Source organism: Lucilia cuprina, chromosome 4 (assembly GCF_022045245.1).
Source record: "Lucilia cuprina isolate Lc7/37 chromosome 4, ASM2204524v1, whole genome shotgun sequence".
In the NCBI taxonomy this organism is placed as follows: Eukaryota; Metazoa; Arthropoda; class Insecta; order Diptera; family Calliphoridae; genus Lucilia; species Lucilia cuprina.
The window spans coordinates 16,740,339-16,764,234 of record NC_060952.1 but is presented as its reverse complement, the minus strand read 5'-3'; the positions used below and the strand labels follow the sequence as shown (position 1 = coordinate 16,764,234).

General features: G+C 26.6%; 2 protein-coding genes across 7 annotated transcripts in view; one reads left to right on the top strand and one right to left on the bottom strand.

The window, feature by feature from the left end:
• LOC111676101 (dedicator of cytokinesis protein 3) overlaps positions 1 to 23,896 on the top strand; it is a 57,656-nt gene that overhangs the window by 22,961 nt on the left and 10,799 nt on the right. For all 3 annotated transcript variants that reach the window (XM_046948791.1, XM_046948792.1, XM_023436991.2), the window contains 2 exons: positions 5,476 to 5,717; positions 5,799 to 5,947. In XM_046948791.1, the coding sequence (XP_046804747.1) occupies positions 5,476 to 5,717; positions 5,799 to 5,947 (391 nt within the window). The remainder of the gene's footprint in view (positions 1 to 5,475; positions 5,718 to 5,798; positions 5,948 to 23,896) is intronic.
• Positions 6,567 to 23,883, bottom strand: LOC111676102 (innexin inx3). 4 transcript variants are annotated; one of them, XM_023436994.2, is made up of 6 exons: positions 23,244 to 23,883; positions 13,119 to 13,417; positions 8,161 to 8,369; positions 7,634 to 8,094; positions 6,979 to 7,132; positions 6,567 to 6,908 (listed from the first exon to the last, which is right to left on the bottom strand). In XM_023436994.2, the coding sequence occupies exons 2-6, from the start codon at positions 13,279 to 13,281 to the stop codon at positions 6,699 to 6,701; spliced, it is 1,197 nt and encodes a 398-aa protein (XP_023292762.1). In that variant the 5' UTR covers positions 13,282 to 13,417; positions 23,244 to 23,883; the 3' UTR covers positions 6,567 to 6,698. The 4 variants fall into 4 exon arrangements, with proteins under 4 accessions (XP_023292762.1, XP_023292761.1, XP_023292760.1 ...); XM_023436993.2 differs by lacking the exon at positions 23,244 to 23,883 and adding an exon at positions 15,769 to 16,406; XM_023436992.2 differs by lacking the exon at positions 23,244 to 23,883 and adding an exon at positions 16,226 to 16,406.

Below are 23,896 nucleotides of genomic sequence, written 5' to 3'. Positions count from 1 at the left end.
TATTAGCACAGAAACGAGCTTTCATCTTTATCGGTCAAAAAGTGCCAGACTTAGACGGGGTAAAACTTGGATAATTTGGTTTTATCCAATAAAATATAACTTCCCACCAATTGGTCCAAGCAAAAATTCTCCAAAAGGATTTCAGATAGCTATTTTTTCGAGTGGGATATTTAGAAAAAAATACATAAGAAAAAGTTTTTTTTTCAACATTTGTCATTCTATTTTTCAAAATGGACGTTTTTATTTATTTTTTGCCCAAAAAAAGCTTCAAAAGACTCTTCAAAAAATCTTCTGAAATACAATTCGTAAAAGAGTACAAACTATAGTCAAGATACTTTTCGGTATAAAGAAAAATCCAAATGATTTTTGTGGGCTGGTCTTATATACTACAAGTATGTTTGTATATTTTTTGTTTATGCATATTCTTTGTGCTGCATTGCACTTTGCAAAAGAGACGTTCGTAAACAATGGGCAGTAGTAGTTGTTCAAATCCTCTATTATACGAGGGTGGTTTATATCAGCAAGATAAACAAAAATAATTAATAAAAATATTTCAATGGGGAAATATTTTCCTAAAACCATTTTTAATTTCACTGTCCCCTTTAGCCATTTACAGATTCTACTTTGATTATTTTGATTCAAATGTAATTCAAACTTCTAATAGAAAGCAGGCAGGTTCTTTTTAATACGTATAAGTTATAAGTGCTTTCTGGAGGTTAATAATTACTAATTAGTGCTCTGTCTGACCAGAGGTCGTAAGTTTGATTCGTACCAAAGACACTAATGGGAATCAAAGAACAAACCCGCTGGTCTGGGTCATTTCTTCGGATTTGGAGAGATTTATAACCTTGACTCCTTAAAATCGAATACCTTTTTTCTTTAGTTCTTTTCAAACGACCCTCTTTACGGTTTTTATCCATTAAGTTAAATTAAATGCTTTATTTTTTATACTTTTATATTAATTCATTTGTTTGCTAGAAAGTTAAATGAATAAATACACATTGAGACTAAATGTGTATTACGACTTAAATATATACCTTAGATTCCTTTAACTAAAATACATACAGCGTTTTCTTTTTCCTTCCCTGTCCATACAAGTTTGCTGTTGTTTTAGATTCTATCGTTAGGGCACAAGAGATGTTGTCTACACGTAAGTCAGTATCTAATGATTTCACAATTAGTTAAATTAAATTTTATATTTTTCTAGTCTTTTAGTTTGGTTTGCATGTGCTTTAACCATTTCACCCAGTGTATGAATTGCGACATGGGGTATGGGCTTGTGATTAGGTGTTTTAGTATTTTACTTCTGAATTGTAGCTTTAATGAAAAGAACTCGTTTAAATACGATGTAATTATGAGAACATATTTTAAACTCGTTTTTATTATAATTATATACTTCTCAGATGCAGTCTTAAAAAGATTGAAATTTAAACATTTTTATATAGCGGTTTCTTAGATAGTAATATATTCCTAAAAACAGATTTTTGTACCTTTAACCGTCAATATCTCGCTTAACGCACACAATATTTTTAGTAACTTTTAATATCTTATTAATAATAGTAAGAATAAGCTATATGTCAATTTTCATTTAGTTATCCAAAATTCCACTGCAAAACTATTACATTATTGTGCTAACATATGTATAAGTAAATAAATAACTATTCTGTTTCAATAGTTCCGTTTCATTCATATCCTGTTTACCTTTTCTACTTTTTCACTTCCTTCCGCTTCCTATAAATCAAGTTTTAATTGTAAAATGTACAGTAGTATTAAGTCAATCTATATTAAGTCATAATCCTAATATACCTACATCCTTTCCATTTAGCGATAAATTTCTCATTTACAATCTTTCCATTTTAAATTAAAACTAAAAAAAAAATCTTTTAGAAAAACTCTAAAACAATTCCTCCATGTATTTCTGCAGTAAACAAGTACATAGGGGGTGGTTGAGTGAATCTGTGTTCCCTAAAAAGGAATGTAGAAACATCCATTCCATTTGGTATTAGTTGCTGACACATAAGTCAATGTCGTTTGAACGTGCTCTGTTTGTATGATGCACAACATTATGTTCGTACTTGGAAGTGGAAGACTAACTAACACATTACGTCAATCGGGCCCATATATTCTCTAAATCCAAAACGACACTGCGGCACCGACTGTCGTCTGTGTAGAAAACTTTATTTGAGATTTTTTTTAATGTTTTATTCTCAATACTGTTTGTATTAACTTGGAATGGTACGGCATTCTGATTCTTGTTAGTTTTATAATATTTTTTATTTTTTCTGTTTCGTTTTCATCTACAAACATTTATTACTTAAATGCAAGTAAAGTTCCAAAACAGGAAACTTATTTTTATTTTTTCATTTTTTACTTTAGTTACTCATTCTTCTATTTATTTTTCATTATACTTATTGTTGATTTTTTTGCAGATACTATATTTTTATTTTTTATTTTATCACTTTATATGAGCACAAGTGCATTTTGCACATGTTGTATTATTCATTATGACATTGTTTTACTCTTATTTTATTCCTTTTCTTCCCCACTTTTCTGTCCATCTCATGCTCATGCTGTTGTTTTCTTCTCATCTACTATAAAGATTTGCAATCAGTCAGTGGGTATCTCTAGCTCTGTATTCATTCTGTGGCATTGTTAAGCTGTATTTTAGTATTTTACTGCTTTGAAATCGTTTATCTGCTTCACTACACTTGAATTAAATTGCATGCCGTCGGAGCATTACTGCTGCTAAATGCCTACACATATACTATGTACGTAGAATGCTTCGAAAATGTTGTTTAGTGAAACAAATCACATTGTTCCACATAATTTTTATGTACGTTTAGGTTATTTTAATTTTAGGTTAAAAATTAGGTCTTTAAAAAACCCAAATTGTGGAAAATATTGAGTCTTTTACTCCTTATTTATTGTTATACCCTACACCAATTTAGTAGGGAGGGTATATTGGGTTTGTACTGATGTTTGTAACGCACAATAATATTGGTCCTACACCCACCATTAAGTATACCAATCGCCTCAGAATCATTCTCTGAGTCGATTTATGTCCGTCCGTCCATCTGTCCGGGATTTTGAATATGACCCTCTCCAACTTCATGTAAACTTTGTAATCAAACTACAGGTAATCAAACTATTGTCCCAGGGACAATATTGAAAATGGTTAAGGTAGGTCCATTATTTCACCTAGACCCCATACAACTGTACCACCGAATAGGGCTTGTAAACCGTGTAATCAAACTACAGGTCGCAATTTTGGAGATACATAATTCAATGAAATTTGTCACATGATCTTCTATGGTACCTTATACGAAGCCTAATTATGTGTTCGTAGTTTTCCTAATAATTACTAGAGTACTTCTATAGCTAGCTACGCTGCAACTGTTGCATTGTATTTCATGACTTTTTTATTTTCCATAAAATTCACTTGACACAAACCCACAATACTACGTTTTTATTAAATATTCTTTTTACAACAAAAATTTAATCCTTCTTTCTTAACGTCAAATGGACCTTTTGTTAGATGCCAGGCATGTGGCGTTTCCTTTTGTTTTAAATTTTCCAATATAAAAATCAAACAATAACTTCTTACTAACTCTCTTATTGATAATCTCTTCAAACCCCTTTACTTGTATTCACAGTATATTGATTGCCACACTTCAATTGTACTTTACTCTAAAGTATTTTTTCCTTTTCCTCTATTTTTTCTCGTACTTTTAATAATTTTATAAAGTTGAAGTTACAATTGAAGTAGTCTTCAAGTGCTATTAATAGATTAAATATTTATTGTTGCTGAAAATTAAAAAACAAAAAAAAAAAAAAAAAAATAATAATAAATAAAATACAGTAAAAAATTTAATTTTTACTTTGAGTTTCATTTTATAAGTATTTCCCTTGATCTTGGCATTGATTGCTTTGGGAAATTAATTAATAAGTTAAAAAAAATAATGTTGATGAAAACTTTTATAATAATACATCAAAATCCGTGGCGTCATATTTTTTTACGGAAGAATGGGTTTTCAAATATATGTCTGGTCATAATGTGAGATGTACTTGTTAGGAATAGGGCTACAGCACGGAATATAAATTCGATGAGTTACTGCACAAAATACAAAATATTATTCTACATAAAGATTTTTCTGATAAATTGCTCTAAAATTTCAGATGTGGATAAAATACTTCTAAACAGCAATTAGAACGATATTCAGTTAGTTAGTTTGAAAGGAGGATATGTATTGGAGTATTCAAATATTCGGGTTTTTGTCTTATTCGGTTTATTCGACAAATAATTATTTGGGGTTTCAAGTTGGCCGGTTAATAATCGGATAATTCAAAATTATTCGGTTAATCGAATAAAAGGCAAATTAATGTGTGTTGTTCTAATAATAATTTCTTTTTTACAATATTTTTCTTCCAATAACAAACAAAATTATAATTTTCCACTTTAAATTCAATTCTATAATTTTTATCTTAAATATTAGAAATTATTTATTTTCATGTGAAATCCTCTTTTATATAAAGAAATTAAGTTTATTAAATTTATGTTTCGGATATTTATCAACTAGTTCCAGAATACATACGTTCCAATGAACTAGTCTATAACTATGTATTGCTGAAGAACTTATTAGAAATACTTTAGAAACACAACACTGTTTCTCAAAACTGGATGTAAAAAGTAAAGGCGATATCATTATTTTCAAGATTTCTTTTCAGAAATCTGAAATGTTCTACATAAACCCATTCTAAGAAGTAGTTAAATCAGAACAAATTATTACAATGTTTCTGAAATATTGTTATAAAAATCATCCAATAATTATTATTTATTATAAAGTAATTAAGAAATTAATACAGAAAGTAAATTTATTATAAAAATATTGAATTTTGTATATGATATACAGTAATTTTATTGTTTAAAAATAAGTTTTTCTTAATCGGTTAATTGATATAAATTATTCGGTTTATTCGTTATTTGAAATTTGGCAATTTTCATTTATTCGAGCGATTAATCGTCAAAAATTGATCGATTAACCAATCGACGATTAATCGTTTGAATACCCTAATATGTATACATCAAATCCGAAGAAATACACCCAGTCTTCTATGGGAATGGGGTTTTCATTCAATCCGAAGAAATACACCAAGGCCACTATCGCGACTAAATGTATTATTTTTTAATATTCAGAAACTCAGTTTCCTGCACGTAATTGTTAAGAATTGTTACTTGGACGAATGCCTGACAGTTGCAAAGAAAGTGCTTCAGAATTTCACATACTTTACATACACTTTACATAAAAATTATGTAGATCTTTCATATAAACGCTAGTTCAGGCGATATTTCACAAACTTTGCATATGTATTTTGGTGTTTTATTAAAAATATCTTTAAATAAATAAAAACCTATTGTTTTTAGCCTTAAAACCTCTTTTCAAATCCAAATTATAATTCCAATCTTCTAATTTTTAGCTATACACAATTGGCATGGTGATGTTCGTTTTGGTCTTCCATTAGATGTTGGAGATTCGGTAGAAATTTTAGAAGAATGTCCAAAATGGTTTCGCGGCACTTGTCCACGAAAATCACGAGCTGTTGGATTATTTCCAAAAACATATATACACATAAAAGACTTATCAAAGATAGACCCAGTGGTAGCAGAATGTACACAAGTTTTAAGGGAATGGTCGGAAATATGGAAAAAATTATTTGTGGTTTGTATAAATGACTAATTTCTCTCGATGTTCTAAACATTCATATATTAATTTTTTTTTTTTTTGAAATAATTATTTTAGGATCGAGAAACTTACAAATTTCACACATTACGTAAAGTAATGCTATCGATTTTAGAGAGTAGGCGTGAATTATTGGGAGCTACTTTAACACAAGATCAAACATTAGAACTACAAATGACAGTCGTTTCCAAAATCGACTGGGGCAATAGGTAAGTACTGAAAAAAATTTTCATTGTTTTAAATTTTATTATAGTAAAATATTTATTTAAAGAGCATAAAAATGTAGCTTGTTTTCTTTTATAATCACAATACTTTTTGTTTATAAACAAATTTCTAAAATTTTATAAAAAAAAGAAAATTATTATTACTTAACTAACATTTAGAAATGGAAAATTTGTCGTCTTTTTTTGTAGATTTTTTTTATAAATTTATAATTTAATAATTTTGTATATATATTTATATGTATATAATAATAATATACTTTTTACTTAAAATTTATAGTAAATTGAAAAAAAAATTATATAAATTACAAGTAATTTGCAAACATTACTTGTTTAAAAAAAATTTATAGAAGAACTTAATCATAGTGATGGCGGTTTTGTAATAATTATAAAAAATCTATTTTAAATATTGTTGATGGTGGTCAAGTTGTATTATAAATTTAGTTATTATTAAAATATTGTTTTGTCACTCATTTAAGGGTTTTATACAAACAAAATTGCACGGATTATATGTAAAAAAATAAAAAAGAAAAATAACATTGAAATACATAGATTATAGATATAATTTTTAAAAAAAAATTTTGACACAAAATAAATGAGAAATCATTTGTTGCTTCTATCGTTCTTCAACTCTCTAATGTCTTTTCTTTAAAGATTGCATTGTATTTTTTGTTGTTGTTTTCTTTAGAATAATTTGTTGTTGTGTATGCTTGTGTGTTATAAATTATTCAACATTAATTTATGTTTCGGTTTCTTTGCCAAATGCCTCTTTACCAAATGTATCTACTACTTGTGGATATATTGGATTCATGGGATTCATTTCTAATGTTGATGGTGCTGAAGGTGTCCTTGAGCTACCCAAGAGATTGCATAATTCTTGTATCATTTCATTATAGGATTTTGTGTTGACATTTTGTCCCAAGAAATGTAAAAGTAAAAAGTCACCAATCTGTAATGAAGAGAAGTTTGTAATGGATTAAAAATCAGTTATAGAAGGTAGACGTAAAGTAAAATCTTACATCCAAACGTCTGACCAAACTGGCAATTTCCTTGTTTCTGCCAGAACGATAGGAACGCTTCAGTATTGTTTCACGTGTTGTGGGCATAGTAACCACCATAAAGGAGTAAATCAAAGCAACACCAGAAATTATAGATAAAATAATAAACCAGAACCTACAGGAAGCAAAAAAAAAATAAATTAGTAAATCACAATAATAACTAGTTATTGCAAAAAGATTCCATTTTTAGTAAATTTAAATAATTGGTTTTTAAACAATCACAATGTTATTAAAAATGTAGAATTGGAATGTTAAGTAATTTTTATAAATAAAATAAAGTTTATAGTCCCAATATCGCTTGTTTTTTATATTTCCTTTATATGTTCAACATAAAATAAATAGAAATTTTTATGAAATTTTAATTTATGCAAACTTTTAATCCGGCCCTACGAAATAAATGTATTCCAATTTTATCATTATCTATGTAAACATCCAGAATTATTGTAAAGTTTTAATAACACATTAAACGATAGATTTTCCATTCTATTTTTTATGAAAACTCACAATAAATGTTTTATATCTAAGTTATCTTTCTTAAAGACTTTGAAATCAAATCACCCATTAGCGCACCCATTATTTTTATCAATCGTTTTATATTTATTTTTTTAATACTCACCACAAGAATATATAGATTTTCTCATTCAAAATATTCAAAGCCAACACACACAAAGTGTCGTGTCTCTGTGGTGAACCACCGGGACCAAACTTATGGAAGGTACATTTCGTCAATCTAGGGAATATTTCAATCATGGGATCGAAACGTTTCTCCTGATCCATATTTGAGAATTTAATGACATCAGTGCCGTAGGTCATAAAAGCACCACCCAAGAATTTATCCACCAAGAAAATATTGATAATAACATTGACAAAATTCAAAGCTTCACACAAGAAATAGGCAAACGAATAACCAGCATGAGAATTTAAACTATCAATCAAATATTTAATAATGCGGTGTTGACGATCTTTGCGATAATCTTCGGGTATGGTGACCATGCCACGTAAGCCATCGGTAATCATGCGCATTTTCCCATCCTCAAGATTTTTCCAAATCCAATGTGGTATATAAAACATGAGACCCTGAAATAAAAATTTAACGGTTTAAATATGTTTTTTTATTATTATTGCTCTGTTTTTTAAACTTACCTGGAAAAATAGCACAAAAGGTACCCACTGATAATAACTGTGATATCGTTTCTCCTGACCAAATTCATTGCCCAAACCATGACTGGCGACATCGGTGCCAATTTGCCTGTGCTGTTGTCCCGGTATAGTAAAAGTGTATGTAATCCAGCAGAATGTATTGATAACATGCATGGGTATTGAACCATCATTAATGCACGAAATGGGATCACCTTTAATAAACAAAAAAACAATGCATACAATTAAAATTTCTATGTTTTACTTGTTTAAAAAAAATTTAAATAATTTAATAAATTAAAATCAACCTAATTAGTTTTTCTCAAATACGTTTTTCACATTAATTTATTCATTTGTCGTTTATTTATTTTATCTTTATGAAATGTTATATAAAAGTTCATTAACATACAAATATATGTATTTAGTTGGGTAGTATTAAATATTTTGTATTAAATATTTTTTAAAAATATTTTCTATAAAAAATATTAAAATTTGAAAAATTTTTAAAACATTCTAGATATTTGGAAAATTTCCAAAAACAAATTTAAAATTGTTTATAAATGAAATTTTTATAAAGTAAATTTTATCAAAATACGAAAATATTAATATATATATATATTATATTTTATAAAAATAGTAGAAAATTGAAAAAAAAAATAAATTAAAAAATTTTAAATCAATCTTTAAATATTGTCTAGCAATTGAAAAAATATACAAAATTAAAAAAAAAATAAAATTACATAATTTAAAAGTATTTAAAAAATTATACTTTATGGAGGAAGTCTGTATAAAAAGTACATATACATTGGAGCAATAACCAAATTAAAATATACAAAAGAGCAAAGAGTTGTCAAAACAACAACAGAAATATAATAAAACAAAATTTGCAAAAAATTATAAAGTTAACAAAGTGACAACGCTATGTTGTCAAACAGAACGTTGCATTGTCAAAATGACAACGATTTGTTGTCGAAATCGCAACAATACTTTGCTAAAATGAGATAAAGCGTAATCGAAATGACAACAATTCGTTGTTACAATGATGCAACGATGCTTTATCAAAATTACAACAAATAATTTCTCAAAATTAAAGCAAATTATATCGAAAAACTCAATGCATTTGTCGCTAAAACATTTTTAACGTTAGAAAAAAGCTGGCGTACTTTTTTATACTCTTTGTGTAACAATATATTTTAACTTAACACAAAGAGAAACCTTGTTCATATGTACTAAATCAACGTCATTCAAAGCCAGTAGTAACATAAGACTTGCATGTATTAAATTCATATTTAACCATGACTGAACTTTTTCTAAATAGGTTCCACCAGTATTAGTGTCTTAAAAAAATAAGATAATATTGAGCGAAATAAAAGAAAAGGAAAAATAATGGAAATAATTTGTTTGATATATATATTTTTTGTTCATTTTACTCATCATACAATGTATGTTAGAAATGTGGGTGTGTTCTGCCCCACAATAGAAAGATGCATCACTGTACATTGTATGTATTTGTACAATACTTTGCAAGTATCTCAATATTTTGTAATGAAGCATTTTATGTTTGAAAGTACTTATACTTGTACTTGTTTATTTGGAATATACGTATGTATGTATATTTTTTGGAGTGGCATAACAAAAAAACTCTGTAGTAAAGTTTTTCCATTTATTTGTAACTTCATTTTTGTATGAGATTGACTATTAAAAATAAAACTTTTTATTGTTTGTTAAAGTACACTTGTTGTGTATTTCTTTTACTCTTGAATTTTTGTATTTTATTTACAAAATCTTCTTTTTTCTCTCTGTTTAAGAGGGTTTCATTATCCATACTTTTAATAGGCTTTATATTCGAGTTAATATTTGTATTTTCCCTTTTATTATTCATTTACCAAACCAAAGTCGTTAACAAAGAAATAAGTTGGTCGTTCGTTTGTAAATTCGATCGTTGTGTGGAAAACCTTGTCTGCATTGTAATAATATCTTGGACAAATTACAAAAAAAGAAGAAAAACACTAAATAAACAAACAATAAAACTACTGATGCATTATTGATAAGCAATCAGAATTTTAAACATTTATTTGGGAGTGTCCACTTTTAATGCATTCTTGCTACAAGTTTATATAGTTTTTAGAAATTTGTTTTTGTAGCTACTTGCCTCCTCCATAAGTAAAACTGGTTTTTTTAAAAAATGTTCATTCAGTTACAATTTGTAAATGCTTGTTTAAAATAGTGTATTGTTTTATTATGGAGTCACATGCGTCATAAATTAAAAATTTTTATTTTTTCATTTTGAAGCCACGAAGAAAATATAAATCTAAATATTTAAAAAGAATATAATTTTTAAATAAAAATCCTTCACAAGAGTTGTTAAAACGGTTTGATATTTTCAAACATTTCAAAATGAAAACAAATGAATACCCATTTCTACCCATGCAATTATTCGTCATTCATGCTCTCATTTGTAATTCAACCTCAAATTAGGAAATGAATTATTTGATTCGCCATATAAAATTTCATTCAAGTACGAATTTCACTAGCTGTACGTAATTTAGTTTAAATTACTTAGCAAATGACGAAGAAGTATTTAGTATCTTAAAAAAAAATCAAACAATTAATGAAAAAATAATATTACGAATATGCAGGGAATGCGAATTAATTCGCAATAGTAATTCAAAGTGCGAATAAAGTAAGTTAACTGACTGTGTGAACATGGCATAATAGCACATTGTACTTACATTATAAATAAATGAATGGCTTATTCATGAATGAAATTTCCAAATGCTAAAAAAAATACTACAACTCATTACTATTTCAATATCAAAATCATTTCATACACCAAACTTATAATGATGATTAATAAAAGATTTTTATTATTTTTTTGGCATTATGCCCAGTATTCCTTTTTCCAAAAAATATTTACCAAACGAAACAATAACACTTTCCCCTACGAAAAAAAAAACTATAAACAAACCTAAAATACCATTTATCTGTCTAGTAAAACTACAAATTTTAATGTTTTCCTTTTAAAAAACAACCAAAACGAAATCTTAAAAGTTTGTAACGCTGATTCATAAAAAAATTCGTGGAAATTTCATAGAATACGGGGAATTTCATTATTATTCATTTAAACATTATTTAGTTGGTCTTGTATAAATGTTGGAAGCTTTGTGGTTTTTAGAAAATATATCTGGCCAAGATTGTAAAGCACAAACCAGCACAGACATCAAAATGAATTGTTGGTTTACCGAAAGAGAAACAATAAAAAAGACATTGACTTTAGTTTTTATGTTGGAATCGGATCGAGTAGTGTGAATGTTTTAATAATACATATTACTGCAGGTAGATTCAAATTACAATCTGTCGAAGTATTGAGGTTAAAAATGAAGTGATGATTGTTACAAATTTATTTGTTTCTTGTTGTGTTACAATTTGAAAAGAAACTGTCAAAGTATGCAAATAAATAAAGCGTGACAAAGTATTTTGAAATCTTGGATAGTATTTTGTTTATGTTTAGATAAAAATACTATTTATAAAATCTTAAATAGATTTTTTTACGAAAAAAAATGTATCAATCAATTTATATAGAAAATTATTGATTACAATCATATGAAAGCAATGTTTTTAAGGTTATTGATGGAATATACATACATATGTATATAAACATATAAACTTAGTATAAAACAAGTATGCATGTATAATCGGACATGACCGTATACCAGTGAATATGTTAAAATTGTGGATTTTTTTTTAAATAATTTTTTTTGTTTTTTACCTTTATTTTGGAATATTTTCAGTTATTGTTGACAAAAAAAGATTTTCTGCCAGAGGGTTTATATGGGGGTAAGGGTAAACATGGGCCTATCCTTATAAATTTTGGGCCTATCCTTATGAATTTTGATCTTCAAGTAATTTTCTGAAGGCGAGTTTGTATGGGGTCAAGTGAGGCCCGATCATTACAAAAGTCGGCAGTGTTATTTAGACTTCAATAAAAGTTATGCCGATTTTTGTTGACATACTAGAACAGTTAACATAATTATGATACAAAAGCCCTATTCGAGGGATACGATTGTATGGGGGCTAGGTGAACTAATGCACCGATTTCTACAGACAGACGGATATGGCTAAATCGACTCAGAAAGTGATTTGATAGGTATACTTTAAGGTGCAGGACCAATATTTTTGGTGGTTACAAATATCAGCACAAACACATAGGGTATAAATATGTTGGCTTTGTTGTACTAATGTGCTAAGTCCATTTTTCGTTTGAAAATGTTCAAACAAAGACAAAATGCATTAGGAAATTTCAAAAAATATTTAAAAATTTAAATTGTAATAAAAGTTTAATAAATAGCACGTTTATTTAGCACTTTTTATTTAAATAAATTTAAACTGCTACATGATGAAAATTTCTATTTATAAATAATTATAATCATAAAATTATTTAAATATTGATTTTTTAAGTCAAAAATAGTTTAACAGTTCAAAACACAATACATGTGAAAATGTTGTAAACATTTTGTTAAATAGCCAAATAAACAGAAAACAATTTAAATAATTTACATATAGATTAAAATTTTTGTCTAATGCTAAATGCATAACAATGCATTTTTAAACATGTTAAACAAAAATGTGTACCCATTACTATTATATGGTCAAAATTTGAACTGCACAATATGTGAAAGAAAAACTTGGTTAAGTGTTAATATGTTAACAATAGCTAAAATTTATTTATGGTGAAAGCTATTTACAGCTGTGTGTAACCAGTCAGTTACCACACTATAGGAGTAGTAAACATTTTTGTGGTGTTTTGTACATAAGTGTTGTTAACATTTGTTTAAGAACTCGTGTTGTTTAATGAATTAATTAACATTACATTATCAATTACCTTTTTGTATTATTTCTTATTTGCATTTTATACATATGTATGTAGTTAATGTAGTTTGTTTTGTTTGTCTAAATGTACTTACCGATTAAATTGTTGGCTGTTACTATAATGCAGCAAACAAATAATATAGCTGTTGTTATTCTATAATGGCAACGAAATACCATATTATCTATTACCGCTTTGTCCAATAAATATCGTATTTTTATAAAGCCGGATACGGCCGAAACCATACCAAACACCGCCATCTTTGTGGTATGTGTTTGAGATTACAAATCACCAATAATTTTAAGAAGATCAAGAGTAGATGAATGTATCCTTTTTAAGTTAAGTCTCTGTCAGTAAAAACTTCTTAGAAGTTGTTGAAATTGTTGTGTTTTTAAGCTGCAAATAGAAAAAAATGAGATAGAAAAAATATTTATTTTTTGTTGTTAAAAAAAAAGAATTTTATATCTCAGAAAAAGATCTGTTACAATTATTTATTCACATACTGTTCTTTTAATCTTCAAATACATATGTTATTTTTTTTTTCATTAGTCATAATTTTTAAGCTTTTATTGTTTCATTTTTTATTTGTATGAGGTTTTGTCGTCACTGGCATGTTGTTTGAAAAGTAGGTCCCTGTTTGTATTTCAATCTCAGTTTTATAATTTGTAATGCAATACTATGTTTTTCTTATCGCTGTTTTTTATTATTTTTAAAATAAACATGAATGCTTCTCAAGAAAATCAATAGCAATTACATTTCCCAGCAATAAATTAAGTGTTTCCTCTGAAAATTTTTGAAAATATTACAATCATTTCCCAGTTTTATTTAAACGAGTAAAAATTTTCTGAATTTTATTAAGGGGGTTTTAATTTATTTGTATATAATTTTGCAATTTATTTGAATATCAAGGGACTATATTCATTATCTTAGATTGTGATAAAAAATTAAACGCTTCTTAAACATTAAGTTCAAACACTAATCTGTTGATTTTAATAATCAGTTAATATTAAAATTTCTATATATTTTATTTTTTGTCAAATTTTTTGTTGGGTTAAAAAAAACAATTCAAAACTGTGTAGAACTTTTACAAGTGATTTGTTGGCCTTGTTGGCTATTTTCAATATATTTTATATATATTAAATAAATAACCTACATACACACCGAAATCTATTCAATATTTTGTTTTATAGAAATTTAACAGTTAAATTGTAAAATATATTTTTAAATCTCGTTATTCTGTAAATTCCAAATTATTTAAGATTAAGGTCAAGGACTAATTATAATTAATTTTATAGATCTTACAATTATGCTCAAATTTACATTTCACTTTATAAGGTTCTTAAAACGAACCGTAAATTAAAAATTAAATTAAAAAAAAATTATATGCATAATATAATTATATCACACTCTCTAAGCATCTGATTGCAAAACAAAAATACAAATTATATTTAATACAATGCAAAGAGTTACTAATAAATATATATTATATTTATTTAACTAAAATGTGGTTTTAAACAATTATCAAAAAAATAACACTTGAATTTAACTGTATGAATATTTTATTAATAATTTACAAGTCAATAGCATTATTTTTCTTCTTTAAATTTATTTGAATTTCATCATTTTGTATAAATATTTAAAATTTATACATTTATTCCTTATTTCTTATCTCAAAAAGAGAGTATGTAGCCACATATATGTTTGATTCTTCTCTTTAACATTTCAAAACTCTCTTTTTAGTTAATTTTAGAAAATGTTTTATGTATTTCTGTCTGGGTATGGGCAGTAAATTTATGCTTGACTTCAGGGAGTTTGTTCTGTGTATTTTGTTTTTTTTTCTGTTTAAGACACTGTTGCCAGATTTGAACATTTTAGAGTATGTATTTGAAATGATCGTTTTTAAGACCAAATTCTGGTTTTATACCAGAATTATTAGTGCACAAATGCTTTGAAATATTTTATCAAAAACAATACAAATAGGTTTAGATTTGTTTAGGTTTGTGAAAATTTTGAAATTTCATAAAAAAGTATCATAAGTAAATTTTTATTTAAATTGTATTATCTTCTTAATTTTATCAATATTTTTTCACTTAGAATTTTGCTTTCAATGTATCTGGCAACTAAGGCTTAAAGGCTAAGAAGAAATACAAGCACAATAGCAAAAGCCAACACAACTAACAGGAATGGTCAAATGAGTACAATAGGTACTTTTTCAAAATCAATACTATATTTTCAATCACCTCTATTTCGTAAACTTATAATAATTGCTTCATTTATCTAATTTTTTACTAAACAGATTATTCTATTTACATGTGTTTTTAAAACACTCAACACCAATCTCTAAATTTTGTACGTAACAATCAAAAAGTACTTTTTTGAATTACATTTTTAGAACCATTTTAACAAAGTAAAATAGGTATATCATCCCTTGAACTTCACGCACTTTGAACATTATTTTCATTTTTAATGATTATTTTGTTTGTTTTCTGGGTTTTGGTCTTCTTTATCTGTCTTTTTTGTGTGTTTCCAATATGTATTTTAATTTTATTGCTTTTGTTTTCGAAACTGGTTTTAAGGTATTTTTTTTTGTTAAGTAGGTATGTGAATCTTGGCTTATTTTTCTTACTTTGGAGGAAAAAAATTAATATACATATACAAAAAAATTAATTAAAAAAGGCAAAATATTTTATTGTTTATAACTTTAATATCGAACAAACTCCAACTTTCTAGTTATAAAACAGTCTCACCTTAAATTTCAATATTTATTAAATAATTAACTAATTTGTTTAAGCCATACCTAGAATAGAAATGAAATAATTTCTATGTGTGTTGGAGTGAATTTTCAATTATTTATTTTGTTTAAATCACGTTTTAAAGCATTAAATTTTAATTTACTGTTTCTGTTTGGTGATTTTGTTTTGTCTTTTTGTTGGACGTTTTTTTTTTTGTTTTTACATTTAACGAATGCACTTTTTTCATGCACCGCTGCACTTTAAAATACGTTTCCTGTCTACTGTTGCAAATATGTCTGATGCTACTTAAACTGCTGCTGGTTATACACGTCAGATGACGTTCACAATAATGATGATGGCGTTGCTGCCACTAGAAATGGTGGTTGCACAGAGTGTTTGCCACCGAGTTTCGCTTGCAAATTGTTTTTACTTTATTTTTTTTGTATTTGTTTATTCTAAATTAAAAATTTACCAAACATATTTAAAGCAGCTTTTAGTTGTCTGCAGCAATTCTTGTTTCTCTTTTGTTTTCTATACAAAAAATACAATGGTGGTAGATATTTATTTTATATTTTATTTAAGCACACGATCCCTATAATGCGAGGTTTATTTAAAGTATACTACCGATCTTCTCGCCGTTTCAACTTAAACTAATGTACAAAAATGTTAAAATCATATTGTTGAACCAACGATACAACTAAATATAAACTCATGTTTTGAAAGTAACTTATATCTCTATATGGATTCACTCTCATTTACTCTTTGAAAATGCATAATAAAAACTCTCTTTCTTATCCGCTCGTTAGAAATTCTCTTACCTGAAGCAGTGCTTAAACCTAAACTCGTTAAGTTGCATTTATGTTTAGTAAGTAAGCTATTGCAATGCATTTTAACAGTTAAAATCTTTGAGCATCAGTGATATTTAAGTGAGTATTATTACATTTTGGTTCTCACTCTCTCTCACACACACATACAGAAATACATACTAGCATACATAATTTCTCTGGTCCGATTTTTATATTTAATGTTTGTGTAACTATTGTTTATTTTGAGATAAACTTCATTTTGTTTAAACAACAAATTTCAACAAATACCCTTAATGAAAATTTCAGTTTCTGTTACTTCAAAAGATTCGCGTTTAGTGTAAAGAAAAGTGGATATAAGACTAAGAAACGATCCAATAAATCTCATTAATTTCAAATATTAATCTAAACCTGTTGCTACCTGTTCCTTTATTTTATACTAAATATAATTTTTCTTCGTTTTATTTGCTTATAATTTCTTTGCCATTTTTTCTTGTGTTATAAATTTTTATTCTATATTGATTATACGAGGGATATTGCAAAACGTTTTAGAAAACATACAGAAATCTTTAATTTTTTTATATTCAAGATAATAAATCATCACTAAAATTTAGTTATGACTGATAAACATATTCGATAGGTTTTACAAAATTAATTAATATTGTCAATACTACATGTAATGATTTTGAGAATAAAATTAAAAAAATATCCTTATTATTTTTAAGATATTTTTTAAAAATATGTATAAAAATAACTATAACAATATAGTGACATGTAGGAATAGTTTGATTCTTCATCGCTTGGTCTTAAGAAGCAAAATAATGATTTTAGTTAAAAAATTTTAAATTCGAATTTTACTAAAAACTTAAGTCAATTTAATAATTAAAACATTTTACCATAATTATATTTAACATTTTGCAAAAAAACAATAACTTCTCTAACTAACCTCGCAATAAAATGGTATACAGTTTTATTGCTTAAACTAAACCTGGTTCATTCGCACCATATCCCTGAGGATCATTTAGCGTTGATGATTGATCTAAAACACGTATATTTGCATTTTACTGGGATTGTCATGTATAGTTAGTTAACTTCACTTACGTGTACATGTATTAGTGCGCATGCGCTCCAGCAATGATACACTGAGAAAAAATAAGCAAAAACATACACAGTATAGAAAACTATGTATAGATATACATACTTGTTGCATGAAAGCAAAATTTACAAATTTGTATATGATTATTCGGCCATAAAAATGTATAGGTTTTTATTTACTCGAGGGGCCTATAATAAAACAAAACTATTATAAATATTTATATTATACGATTAAAATTTTATAGCTTAACCTACCAAGTTGTCTACCAACACTTCTTGGGTTTTGTTTCGTTCTTGTTCTTAACGACAACCTACGCTTTTTAAAACTTTTATTATTTTATACAGAATCAAATACCCAATGAGTTATATACAAATACAAATTTTTCTTTTTTTAAATTTCTCTAACAAGAGCTGTTACGACGACGGATATTTGTTTGACAAAAGATCATTTAAAATTCGAAATAATTAATCGATATCTTAACATTTTTTTAAAGAAGAAACACTTTTTTTAAAGTCACTTTATGTTCTATGCGACAAAATGTAAGAAAAAAAAAACAAATAAAAGAAGAAATTGTGTATTGTGAGAACACAAGTTTTGTGAACTTAAAATTTATGGCTTTATAAAAACCTGCTTGGCTTTTCATTTTTTAAGTTTAACTTTAGAGCCCGAGTCACAAACGTATTGAAACGAGAAAAAACTCTACAACACGTACATAAAACGGCTACAACAAGCAACAAGTATTCTTTTTAGTAACAGCGCAACATTAACTCACTGACTGACAGGCTAACCGACTGGTTGTCACACTGTTAGTCACATTGTCAGCTATAATTCTGGTCAATATATGCAGATAATATGCTGGATGTGTATGCTTTACTTTACTTTGTGTATGTATGTTTTTCTGTATCTCTTCGCTCTGCAGTACGTGAATGCTGTCATGGAAGATAATAACAGTCAGAAAAAGTGTTTATTCTTTATTTTTGAGTGATTTTAAATATTTTCAAAAAATGTAAGAGCTCAAGAAATCGATACCTATTCTCTGATCTTCTTTAAATTCATCGTCGGAAGTTATCACACAGAAAAATAAGAAACTAAATTTAACTTTTTGTCTCAACTTTATATCATCAAAAAAGATGGACTTAAAACAAAAATATAAATAAATAATTTTTCATTGTATATATTCAAAATATGCTTTTAGATGAAATAAGTGATGCTATCATTAACCCATTAGGTGTCATGATATTTTTTTTTTTTTTGTCAAATTTTAAAATCTACCTATTTTTGTGCTATAGAAAATGTCATCCAAAATCATTGTTTTCGTTGCTGAAGGAGTTTGATACGTACGTCAATATTATTAAAGATTCATAAACTTTCAAAAAACTTAAAAAAACTTTCATAATACAATTACAAAAATAACGCGTCAATCCTAATATTTTTATTTGTAATTGAAGGGTAAAGAAACAAAGGCAACATACACCGTTTCGTTCATGAACTTTTGTTGTTTTTTCAATTTTACTATTTTTTTGTAAATAAAATTTTCTGACTTCTAAAATAAAGAGCTCAAATCAAATCCTTTTTGTGATTTATTCAATATTTTACATTTTTAAAGCAATCTTATTTATATCACAAATCATGTATGCATTTGATAAATCTGAAAATTCTCAAATAAGTAGGTACATGTAAGATTATTTTGATCCAAAAGTATTAATCCAAAATTGTTTTTAATTAGAGATGTGAGAACGGATTAATCATTTTTTTTCTCAAGCTGTAATTATGAATACAAGCTTTAATAACATATTTGTTTTATATAGATGTAGATTTTCATATAAGGAAATATAACAATTGTAGCCTTGAAAGGTCTGATCTACTATATGTATTAACATAGTACTGCTATCTACATAATCTCACATATTTCTTTCTATTTTCCATGACACAGACACAATGAGACGGATCTTTGAAAGTTCTTTTTATATTTATACCAGCAGAAAATTGAAAACTGCTCATAGTCTACACTGTCACAATTTTATTGAGTTATACTAAATTTTCTGGAAAAAATTTTTTACTAACGTTTTTAGCTTGAAGAAATTTTAGAGTTAAATTAATTGTAAATATTTATTCAAATTTAAGAATCTTATTTTTAAAAATCTAAATTTTTATTAAATACAAAACATTTTTCAAACTTATACTATCTATAATTAATCCCCGCGATAGAAATCGCTTATTTATGGTTTAGGAAGCATAAACCATCCACAACTTTTGTAAGCGTTTATCTCTGAGTGAATAACTTTAATTAAATCTAGTTCCATCGATGGTTCTTGGTAAATTGTCATGGGAATTTTGTAATACTTGTAATACTCTTTTTTCTATTTACCTGGTACTAAATGGGGAACTAGTTTTAACAATATAAAATTATGTTTTTAAATGGAGTACGAATTGGACCATTCCATATTTTGATTAAGATAACTATAAGACAAATGAAAAAATTATGACCTTTTTTTGAAATCGTGAGATTTATTACATTTTTCTTAAATTTCTTCTATTTCTTCTTCTAAAATCGTTGCTTTACGTAGGGTATCAAAATACAAATACTACAAAATAACGAAATTTATATAACAAACATTTTAATTTTGCAGTTTTTCTATAGTACTTCCATTTAAAGAAGCTTGTTACCATGGACCTTTTTGCATATGATTTCAAACTGTGATACAACATTCTCAAAGTGAAATAAAAAAATAAAGGGAACATACACGGGTGCAGCAGCTCCATTCCACTGTATGAAAGCATGGCATTATTTATAAAAGATATGACAGATATTCATTTAACAAACTACGAGTGCTATACCCATACCACATATGCTGCTAAGGCATTCATTCATCCAACTAACAAACCTTTTTTAGTCATTTCCTACGCTGCATATATGTACATACATATGTATGTCTGGATGTTTGGTAGAGGAAAAAAATCTAGGAACAAAAAGAGTTGAGAAAATTCTTTTGAAAAATTCATTATTATTACATTTTAATTTTTATTATTTTTTTTTTTCATCTTGAATATAATGAAATGTTTGTTTAGTTTTATCACTTTCAGAAAATTTCATTTCATTTTTAAAAGTTACAAAATCCATCCGTCCAGAGATAAAGAGTGGAAAAACCAACCTGCTGAATATATACATACATACACATACTCAGACATTCCTTTTATATTTTTCATATTTTTATTTGTTACCTGTATCTAAAGAGATGTTGTTCTAAAGACTATTTATTGCATTAAGATGTCGTTTTTGTTTAAAAGGTACTATGGATATTATTTTGTTAAGAAAATATAAATACAAAAAATAAAAACGAACGAAACAGAATTTCTAGGTATAATCACTAGGTACATTTTTATGTATGTACGTACAGATACTAATGCAGGCTTAAGTAGATATGTATGTTTTACATACTATGAGATACTTTTTAAATATATGTACTTATATACATTAGGGTGGTCCCGTATATAAATACAAAATATAATTTACTGATGTTCCCAACAAAAAAAGCTTTTGTGATAGCTCAAAAATATGTAATATTTTGTAATTTTAGTTTATCTGTCTCATTAAGTATACTAATGTTCAATGATCCAATGTTTCGGAAATAGGGTTAACGTATGGACTTTGTGTTGCTCTTTAAAGAACACTAGAATTGGATGTTTCCAATTAATAATCTGTAGACCATTCCGTATAAAAAGTATATCATTTGCTTTAGTTTTGGCCATCAGTGGAAATGTTTAATATAACATTGAATGTGACTTTCAAAAACATAACAATATTGCATTAAAAAAATAAGGAAAATTTCATAAAAACCTAAAAAGGATCTTTAATCCAACAAATATTAATGGCAATGCAAACATTTAAAACCAATTGTAACTTTGGCAGGGATTACCCTAATATACATGTGTTAGGATAAATTGTTAAATACAGGAATATAAAGCTATTGAAATTATCATATTCACTTTTTTGTTTATATGTTTATTATAAAGACATTTATGTTTATATTAGTATTGTCTGTTTAGTTATTTAGTCAGAAAATTAATATTGTTGAATACTTGATGCATTCAAAGATCAACAGAGCCTTTCAAAGCTCCTCACAAATTTAAATAATTCTATTAGCTATCGCTAATTGAAAGTTAATAGTGAATTAACGAAATTTGTAGCTTTAATTAATAGAAATTACGAACGGTGTAATGTATGTAGTTGGGTTGCAAATCAAATGAAAAATAAATAAAACTGAATTACACTAAGCGTTAATATAATATTAATATAATATACCTGGGAAAAATTCTTCGGGTATTACAAGATTCAGGTTTAGAAATTTGCCAAACACTTGAAAAATCTTAAGATATGGATTAAATACCGGATTTTCTTACATTATTGCAGTAACTTAATTGAATCTGACCGGTTTTAAACTTTCAACGGATTAAGAATGTGGAAGAAGAAAATAGTGCACTTTTCTTATTTGCGAATTTTTTCTATTCTGTGTTAAACACAACTTGTTCTTTTAATCCTTAAAAAATACAAAATTGTTTATAAACTAATTTTTTAAAGAAGCTTTTAATAGGGATAAGGTTAAAGATTAGCAATAAAATTCAATGTTTACTTTGTATTAGTAATGTATGTTTACTTTGTATTAGTAATGTATGTAAATATGACAAGCTTATATATAAACGCCGTTTTTGAAGTTTTAACTAATCATAAATTTGGTGATTACATTATAAGGGGTGTATAAATTCCATCTAAAACAGAAGTGCCCAAAAGTTTATTATGGGAGAGAAAAATTATTTCAATTTTGACACCAATTTCAATAAAAAGCGAAAATAATACACATTAGAAAGACTCACAAAAAATGGTGCTTGCCATAAAAATATTCTCTGTTATGTAATATGATGTTACCCAAAATATTTTTGTTAAGTGTTGTCCATTCGTGAGCTGGACAGTTCCTAAAAAAAATTTCGTATGAAGGACACGATTTTTCATGTTAAATTCAATATTTTAGCCAGCTTCATCTTTTTTACATTTTATAATGGTTCCCAAAATATTTCTTCTCTATCGATTATTGTTGGTGGACTGAATCGCTTACAAAAAAGTTTCTTTTTAGTTATTTTTTTAAATTTTACAGTATTTCTCAAACAAAATATACAATTTGTGGTATAATTTGAAAGGATTTTTGAAGACAAGTCTAGTGGTTTGTGCATACATTTTATTTTTATTAGTGAAAAACTTAAAAATTTTAAATATTTTGGAAAATGTCAATTACGAGAATTTTTCTAATTTGGTCCAGCTCACGAACGATCATCGCTAGACTTAAAATATTTTGGGAATCATCCTAAAAAAGCAAGGTAAATTTTGAGAGGGGTAACAAAAACACGTTTTTCCTTTCCATACAAAATGAGTCGGTCTAATATACATACTCTTATAGGAACTGCATTACAAATTATGTATATTTTTTATCGAAATTTTATAAATTTATAAATATGTCTATAATGTATCCCTATATATCTCTCACACTGTATGTGACATATACTAAGTACATGTTATAGTTTTGTATATTGTTTGTTACCTTTGCTTATCGACGTGTAAATAATAATTTGTTTTTAGTTATCTTTGTTGTTTTATATTTCTTTCTATATGTCTTTCTTTAGTTTTTTTTATTACACTTCAAAAGGTTCCAGTCAAACGAAGATATGTTTTTCCACAGATATATATCTAAATTTGTATGTAACTTTTATATAAATAGTACTTTAGTAACATTCATGTAAGATGTACTTATTTATTTATATGACTTTATTTTTTCTATTTGCTATTATAGGATTTTCTTAACACTATTAACTTAGATATTTCACAACATTATTTTATAATTTTTATAACATTCTTTTTTTGTATGAGATGAAATAGTTAGATAATAGTTTATAATATTTAATATATTTATATTTCGCTTTCGTGTTAATTATTTTTAAATTTGTTTCATTTTTCTGTGGCTCATTTAGAGTTATAATAAAAACACAGTACTGGCGGCGTATTGGCCTGACCGTTGTAAAGTGTTGTAGTCGTAGTTGTTTTCGTTGTTGTTCGTAACACAGTAATAAATATTAACGGCGGCACAATATTATACCATCAGCAACAACACCAACAGTCAAAACCACACAACTCAAAATAACACTCTACTTAAAGGTACTTAATTAAAACTGACTTAAAAAAGAGTTCATTACTTCT